Source organism: Penaeus chinensis, chromosome 37, assembly GCF_019202785.1.
Source record: "Penaeus chinensis breed Huanghai No. 1 chromosome 37, ASM1920278v2, whole genome shotgun sequence".
NCBI lineage: Eukaryota > Metazoa > Arthropoda > Malacostraca > Decapoda > Penaeidae > Penaeus > Penaeus chinensis.
The window spans coordinates 5,474,091-5,484,090 of record NC_061855.1 but is presented as its reverse complement, the minus strand read 5'-3'; the positions used below and the strand labels follow the sequence as shown (position 1 = coordinate 5,484,090).

At 30.2% G+C, this 10,000-nt stretch overlaps 1 protein-coding gene across 1 annotated transcript; it reads right to left on the bottom strand.

The window, feature by feature from the left end:
* Positions 1 to 3,366: 3,366 nt before the first annotated feature.
* On the bottom strand, positions 3,367 to 6,937 carry LOC125045223 (putative neural-cadherin 2). Its single transcript, XM_047642376.1, has 6 exons — positions 6,757 to 6,937; positions 6,404 to 6,636; positions 5,973 to 6,200; positions 5,482 to 5,619; positions 4,262 to 4,566; positions 3,367 to 3,626 (listed from the first exon to the last, which is right to left on the bottom strand). The coding sequence occupies exons 1-5, from the start codon at positions 6,858 to 6,860 to the stop codon at positions 4,310 to 4,312; spliced, it is 960 nt and encodes a 319-aa protein (XP_047498332.1). The 5' UTR covers positions 6,861 to 6,937; the 3' UTR covers positions 3,367 to 3,626; positions 4,262 to 4,309.
* Between the last annotated feature and the right edge of the window lie 3,063 nt (positions 6,938 to 10,000).

The window sequence follows — 10,000 nt, the reverse complement described above, 5'->3', positions numbered from 1 at the left end:
TTATAATTATTATCATTCTTGTTATGATTATTATTTTTTATTGTTATTATAATAATTATTATTATTATTATTATTATTATTATTTGTATTATAATCAATAGTGTTTTAATTATCATTATTATTGTCTTTATTATTAGTAGTATCATCATCATCACAAACATGAAAATAGTCATAATAGCAATATCAAAGATAATTGAAATACCAATAATAATAATAGTATTAACAATAATAATAATGAAAAAATAATAATGATAATAATAATACAAGAAATAATAATAGTAATGATAACAATAATAATGTTAATGATAACATTAATAATAATGATATAAATAATAATAATAATAATAATAATAATAATAATAATAATAATGATAAAAGTAATAATAATAGTAATGATAACAATAATAATGTTAATGATAACATTAATGATATCATAATCATAATAATAATAATACCTATAATAATGATAATAGTAATAATAATAATAATTACAATAATAATAACAATAATAATAATTATTTTATTATTGTTTTTTATAATGATAATAATAATAACTATAATAATAATGATAACAATAATAATAACAGTAATAATAATAATTATCATTATTATGATCACGAAAATAATAATAATAACAATTATGATAATCATAATACTGATCATTGTTAGTATTTTTATTATTATTATTATTATTATTATTATTATTATTATTATTATTATTATTATTATTATCATTATTATTGTTATTATTATTATTGCTATTGTTATTATTATTATTATCATTATTATTATAAGTGTTTTTATTATTATTAGTATTATTAGTGTTATTGTTATTATTATTAGTATTATTAGTATTATTATCATTATCATTATTTTTGTTATTTTCAATATTGTTATTACCATTATCGGGATTATAATTGTGTTTGTTATTATTTTATTATAATTATTATTTATATTATTATTATTATTATTACTTTTATTATTATTATTATTATCATTATTATTGTTATTGTTATTATTATTGTTATTATTAATATAAAATCATTATAATCCTCACTTTATAAACGGGAAATTATATGTTGATTAAATGATTATTATTACTATTTTAATTATCATTATTATCATCATCATCATTATCATTGTTATTGTTGTTATTGCTATTGTTATAGTTATTATTATCATCATTAATATTTTCATTATCATTACTATTAGTAGTAACATCATCATAATAATATCAATAACAATGATACTGATCACAACAATAATAATAATAATAATGATAATTACAATAATAATAAAAGTAATAAAAATAATAATAATAATGATAATGATAACAATAATAATAATAATAATCGTGATAATATAACTAATGATAATAATGATAATGATAATATTAATAATTATCATTATTATTAGTAGTATCATCATAATAATGATATCAATATAAATGATAAAGATCACAACAATCATAATAGTAATAACGATAAAAATAATAATAATAATAATAATAATAATAATAATAATATTGATAATAATGAAAATAATGATAATGATGATAATAATGATAGCAACAATAATATTAACAATAATAATAATTACAATAGTAATGATAATAATAATAATAATGATAATAATAGTTATAATAATAACAACAACAATAATAATACGAATAAGAATAACAATAATAGTAATAATTATAATACTAACAATAATGATAATAATAATAATGTAAATAATAATAATAATAATAATAAGAATAAAATAATGATGATAATAATAATGATAATAATAATAATGATAATAATATTATGATAATAATAATAATAATAATAGTAATAATACTAATACTAATACTAATACTAATACTACTTATAATAATAATAATGATAAAAATAATAATGATAATAATAATAATGATAATAATAATGATAATGATGATATTAATATTAATAATAACAGCATTAATAACAATAACAATAATAATAATAATGATAATAATAATAATAATAATAATAATAACTATCATTATTATCATTATCATTATCATTAATATTATTTTTATTATTTTTACTATCATCATTATTATTATTTTCATTATTATTATTATTATTAATATTATTATTATTATCCTTATTATTATTATTATTATTATTATTATTATTATTATTGTTATTTACATTATTAATATTATTACCATTATTGTCATTACCATTATTGTTATTATCATTATCATTATTATCATCTTTATTATCATTTTTGTTATTATCATTATTGTTATTGTTATTTTTGTTATTGTTTCATTATTGCTATTATTAATATTATTATTATTATTATTATTATTATTATTATTATTATTATTATTATTATTATTATTATCATTGTTATTATTATAACAATTATTATTATTATCATTATTGATATTGTCATTATTATCCTCATTATTGATATTATTATTATCATCATTATTGATATTATCATTATTATCATCATTTATATTACCATTATAATCCTTACTATCATTATAAATAAGACTACTAATACTCTTTTTATTGGCTGTTGTTGTTATGGCTGCTATAAGTATCATACTATTACCATGATCAATACGCTAAAAATGACAATAATTTTTCACTTATGTTACGACCCTTGGGACTGGGAATGACATGTTAATATTTTCCTTACTACTTACTACTTTTCTTTTCTTTTCGTCTTTGTTCATTTGAAATCCCATTTAACAGCAAACTTTGAGAAAAGAAGGTACATCCATGGATGCAAAGACTCCAATGGTAAATAGTTTTATTTCCATGCGAATCACTTAAGGAATTCTTTTTAACAGTAAATCCGTGTTCTACAAGAGGTATCGGAATCATTTGTGAGAGTGAATCAAAATCCCTCACCAACTAAAGCTGTTGGTAATGCTATCAAATCTGTTTGATAAATTATAAATTTGATTTGATTTACCGGTTTAGAAATGTCATTGGAACCATTATGCTGGGGCTGGTATATAAATCTAAAATGATGATGATGATTATTATTATTATCATTATTATTATTATTATTATTATTATTACTGTCTATAAATCAATCACACTGTCAGACATTTGGGTTGGTGAAATTCCTAATTTATCACTAAACTTTCTTTGTGTTTAAAGAAAATTAGGGTCATTCAAACATGAAATGAAATTAGATATACAAAAAATCCTCAAAATATATTTCAAAACATATTTCGTATACATTTCTTTACACATGGCCGTTCGTTTGGATGTAAACCATTTATATTTTCCAGTAAACGTGTTATTTTCATTGTTCGGAAAACAGAAATTCATTTACTTGTCAGGTATTGAATAATAGGATAATAGATATAACATGTGACTTGTAATTTTATTAGTCTCTAAAACATTTTGTGTGACAAATTGTAAAAGCTTTTTAGAAAGATTTTACTCCCATAAAATCATATATCTTGCAACATTAGATTAAAATCTATTATATAAACACAGACGTTATATTATTATAAAATTGCTCTCAGATTATCAAGAAGACATTATTATGATCCTGTTACAATTTTTCTGGGGCAGATGATGATAATGAGGCAAAGGGTGAAGTGTTGGGTGAAGTTCTTCCGGGAGCACCTGTAAAGACATGTTATAGACATGATTATCTGTTTATATCCGTCTCTCCATCTGAATGTCTTTCTATTTGTTCATCTCTGCCTCTGTCTCTGTCTGTCTGTCTGTGTGTCTGTCTGTCTGTCTGTCTGTCTGTCTGTCTGTCTGTCTGTCTGTCTGTCTGTCTGTCTATCTGTTTATCTGTCTGTCTGCCTCCCATGGACACGGACGAGTATATTATTCATATATAAATTGACAGAGAAAGAGAGAGGGGAGAAAGAACAGAAGAAAGAGAGATATAGATGGGGGAAAGAGGGAGAGGTAGAGGAAGAGAGAAAGAGAGAGAGAGAGAGAGAGAGAGAGAGAGAGAGAGAGAGAGAGAGAGAGAGAGAGAGAGAGAGAGAGAGAGAGAGAGAGGGGGGGGAGGGGGAGATAATATTTGCAAAAGTTTAATCAGACCTCCATTGCCTAGATTATGGTTTACATATCGGCTAATCAACAATCTTGCATTACGTATGTTTGCTTCAACAACAGCAATAATGATAATGATAATACAAACGATGATCTGTATGCTAAAAAGGTATATGTTTGATGACAATAATTATGATTGACTAAGATAATTACAACTACATTAGCTGAAAAAAACACTATTTCATTACCTCTCACTAACTTGTCATTCAACAGAAGCTGCCTGGTATTCACACTTATCAAACATTTCCACATTCACTAGTCACGTGAGAACTAGCTGCTACCGAAGCTGGATTAATTGAATCATAATTTTCATCTGCTTGAGGATGCTTGCCCACTTCTTGCACTGGTAAGCAAGACCGGTTCCTCTGCCTTGATGTATCAAATATGGGTGACTTTGAAGCGTCAGGTAGATTTTTCAATAGATCTATGACATCTAGAAAGCCCGGTGCTAGTGCTGTGTGCGGAGCTTCGTCACTACTCTCTCCTCGGTGACCTGCGTGTTCAAAGAGGGATATTTATTCAATAGGAATTATGAAGGATTTTTATGTCTTATTTATATTATGTGGAACCGGTTTTATATTTCGATATATTTTTTTTTGTTTTCATCATTACTCTGTATGTGAAATACAGAGTAATGATATGAATGATAGTGATGATTAAAAAAATAATAATGATTATGATAACGACAGCGATAGTAGTAATAATGTTAACAACAATGAGTATGATAATGTCAATGATGATGATGATAATAATAGTAATAATAATATAATAATAATAATAATAATAAAAACAATAATAATAAACGAAAAAATTATGATAACAATGATAATGATAATAATAATAATATTAATAATAATTATAATAATAACAATAATATTAATAATAATGATAATAATAATAATGATAATGACAACAATGATAATGAAAACAACTATACAATACTACTAATAAAAACAACAATACTACTACTGCTAATAATAATGAAATAATAATAATAATAATAATAATAATAATAATAATAATAATAATAATAATGATATTGACAATAATGATAATGATAATAATAATGATATTGATAATAATGATAATAAAAGCATAAATAATAAGACTGATGATGATAATGAAGATGTTAATGATTATAAAGATATAAAAAATATTATAATAATAGAAATAATCATGTTAATAATAAAAATATCAATAGTAATAGTAACAATAATAGTAACAATAATAATATTAATAATAATAATATCAATAATAATAGTAACAATAATAATAATATAAAAAAAACAAGTAAAAACAAGAACAAGAGCAATAACACTGTTCAGCGCCAACAAGTATAGAAAATATATAAATATGTTAATAAAGACACTAATATCAATCAAGAATAACATAAAAACAAATTTAGTACTTGACGAAGTGGCTGACGAGAGCGATCCGGAGGACGAGCCTTCGCCCTCGTAAGCGTAAGCACGGAGGTCGTCCTTCGGTATAACGAAAAGGGGCGGCTTTCCTGCTGGAGATTCGGCCAGCGATGGGCTCTCGGGCTCTGGGAATGCGTTTGGGAAATGATTTGTAAGTTTGTCGACACACAACACACACACACATACACATACTAACACACACACACACACACATACACACACATACTAACACACACACACACACACATACACACACACATACACATACACATACACATGCACATACACACACACACACACATACTAAACACACACACACACACACACACACACACACACACACACACACACACACACTAACACATAAATTCAGATAAATTGATTTATTTTTAAAATAAATAAACATATTCTTAAAAGACGCTTCAGGACGTCTTGTTAAATGATTTACTTTAATCTTAAGAAGAAAAATAAATTACACCTTTATTCTCCACAGTGAGCTGCTCCGGAGGCAACATGACCGTGAGACATTTTAAAGACGCTTGATGCCCCGATTTCGCTTTCGTACAGGCTGTTCTTTCGACCATTTTGTACTCTTCTTCATTTATCCTCTCCTTCTGTCTCTCTACTTCGTTACTAGACTGCTTTCTCTTCGACCGAGTAAGCGAGGAGTAACGCAGACGTATGGAAACGACCAAACCAACCACCACTGTGTACATATTTGTCTAAGTTATCTATGACTGTGATTTACAGTCTCCTTGCGCCATAGGAGTAGTTATATACATCTCATAAAAGACATAGATGAATACAAATTAGTGGAATGTGGGACAAAGAATTTAGAATTATGTTCTTTTATTCAATATTATTCATATACATATAGAATTTGCGGAAACGTGTTAAAAAAATACTCACCTACAAAAATAACAGATAGCGTCAGTGCTATTATGATTAATTGCATTGTATACGGATGAGCCGCAGAGTCTCGGTTGGTCCACTGACAGTGATGGCCGGAGTGGCCCGGTCCGCATATACAGAGAAAACCGGGCTTTGCGTTCAAACACGATCCTCCATGCAGACAGGGGTTCCACAGGCATTCGTCCACGTCCTCGCAGGTATCGTCAACATACTGCGTCCCCGGCCCACAACTATGGAAGAAAAAAGAAAAGATTGTGAATTGTGTCATCAACAGAGGTACATATACATAAGGACAAAGTCTAAAATTGAAACATATGTGTCATGCTCTGACTATAAGGACACTATTTTACCTGCATATACTTCGTCCCCATGAGGCAGAGCAAGTGAGTGGAACTGGGCAGCTGGTGTTCTGGCAGGTACCGGCCGCTACACAGCCTGAGTCTACATTTTGCATTGTTGTTACCTGACCCCAAGGTGATAGATTGTTGGCAGGAGGAAGCGGTAATGACCGACCAGACACTCGTAGATCGTCTATGCAGGCTGTTAGGACTTCGTTATTAAGCAATGCAAATGATTGACCCTAATATGCGAATTATTAAACATGTGCTCCATGATAATACAAGTATGAAATATCTATAGTAAATGGTACATGTAGCAATGTTAATAGGAATACATTACCTGATGAATGAACCATTCAATTTGAGCGTAACTCACCGTCTCGCAAATCATCTCGGACGCTAACGAGACCAACGCCCGTGAACTCTGGTATTCCTCCAACGAACACGGACTCGATTCTGCCCACATGCATCGGTGCTGGTACGTCTTCCCTCTCGAAGACAGGCACTGAATCATTTCTCCTCCAGCTGTCACCGTCATCCACACTCATCGCCAGGCTGTAACTCTGGCATTCTGCTCTGACAACGTGCCACGATCCGTCATCTAATGGGCGGTTATTTACACATGCTTCTCTTGATGTACGCCCACCATAATTCAGTGATGCACACGCCACACCTGCACGGAGCTGTATATTCCATTGTAGTTATAGGAATAGAAGTTTAACAACTTTCTGTTATCGATACTTATAGCAAATAAATTTTGACTAGGCTTGGAATCAGAAGGCAATGAAAGTGAGACACTGTGTTCCTTTTTAGGAAAGAAAATGTAGGTGACGAATCCTTATGATGTTAGACATATCTGGTTTACTTTCTCTGAATAAATGCACACACACACACACACACACACACACACACACACACACACACACACACACACACACACACACACACACACACACACACACACATACATATAATAGAAGATAACTAACATGTATAGACAAAGCATTAACATCGTCATGAGTTTTGACGAGAACCAGCTGACCATCTTGAGCTCCTTGCGTTCTCAATCTCAACTGTACAGTCAACAGATGGGGCGGCGGCGTGAACGATAGGGCTATCCTCACGTAGGATGACGCTCTTAGAGTTGTAGGTACTGTAGCCACTTGGCATCCGTATCCTGACCACCCTGGTTCACATTCACACTCAGGTTGTTCAACCCCGCCGTCGCAACGCCCATGTTCTCTGCAAGTTTTCACGACACGACGGCACGTCTTTTCCTGGGATCTGCAGCCGCTCTCACTGCCCTCACTATAGGCTGGTTCTCCAAGGTCTACCAGCTGCAACGAAACTATAAGACGGTCACTCATCTACTACATCCTCTCCTCTATCTCCACCAATCATGAAGAGTATACTTATATGCAGAGCAGGTTAATAGTACCGTTTAAATTCTACCTGACCGTTGATTCTTAGGTGTGAGATACAGCCGTCCAGGAAGTGCGAGGTAGGTTCTATAGTCCATCCGTGGTCAGCTAAGCGAAGGGACGTGTTTGCTCTTCCACCCAACTGTAAAATTCCATGACCAAACCTAGGTCGGCCACCTGGCTCGTTTATATTCTTCCATGTAACTCGAGCCAGGCAGTGTCTATCCTCATGGCCGGAGTTTTGTACATTCCTAGTACATGGGTCCAAAATCATCATCACACCCTGTACAAAGCAAAACAGATCTATCACACAATAAAACATAAAATTAAGTACCATATGTAGTACATAATGCACCCATTATATTTTATTCAAAGGCAGTATTCATTGTGTTCACGTACTTGCAAACAAATGAACTTACCTTCGACTGGAGATGAATGCGAACAGTATGCCAATACCCATTATTAATAGTCGTGTTCAGTTCTACTTTCAGAGGTCCACCTCGACCCTGTAGCAATAACTGAGGCATTCCTTGCCAAAGTTGCAGCACCATAATTGTTGACGAAGTATCAGGAGTTCGAGGTTTGGAAGACAGAGGCCCTGAATACAATACAAGGCCTTCTTGCTGACGAGTTAGGATACGAATAGATATCGTGGTAGGTAAACAAGAGGGAAGAGGGCGAACCCAAGTCCATCCTTTTCCGAAGAAGGTGCGGGCGAGGATCTTGCACCTGGAACCCCACGATTCACCTGGGCAGATGCACCTGCAACATGTTGTATGATGTCAATAATCAGGTATAAAGTCTTTTTGAAACGAATTAGATTAATTGCAGTTTATGTTTTCTAATATCATGGGTTTTCCGTTTATAATGTTGCTAGTATTGCCTTCTTGCTGAATATACATGACATTTGTTTTTTATATATGTTTTATATACATTGTTACTTCATATAAAAAAAAACACATTATTGTCTTAAAAGTTTGCAGTTTTCTGCCATAGATTTACAAAATTACAATTCCATTTACGATTATAACTGTTATCCAAACGACATCTACAATAATCAAATGGAAAACAACCACAGGAAAGCATCACCATTATCAGTAATGTTTTAATCTCAAACTGAAACATGCCTGACCATATAAAGCCGAGAACATTGCAACCTACCTATTGGGTGCTGGTGTTTTAGGGCATATACCTCCGTTGAGACAGGTACTGGAACTTGTGCAATATTCGGGCTCGTGAATGTAGCAATCGTTGGTGCGAGTGAGGCGCGGAGTCACCAGTGAGGTGGAATTATTGTCCACCACCTGTTGAAATAGCAACAGGTTAATAATAGTGTGTCAGTCTTTTTTTTAACCTTCCTTTCTCCCTCGCTCAGGACTGATCGTTAAATAAACCGTTTTTTTCTACTTTGTGTTCTTTTTGCTTTGATTTTTCTTAGGTGTAATGAGTACAAGAATATGAACTCCCCCCACCCCCGCAAAGAAAAAGAATATATATATATGTAAAAAGTCACTATAAGTTTCTATTACTAGTCTTACACCCAAGGAAGAGGTTATTTTAGCTGATTAGATAAAAACTCAAAATCTCAAACCATTAAAAAAAAAAAAAAAAAAAAAAAAAAAAAAAAAAAAAATATATATATATATATATATATATATATATATATATATATATATATATATGAAAGGAAAATGATACATAACTTGATTTTTTCACTTACAAAATCGAATGAATCATTTTTTTTTCATCCATCCCAATAAAATAATATTTTCTCAATGAAAAGACATATCCTTTACTTCCGGATAATGGAAATAATGCAAACCTCATGCAGGGTT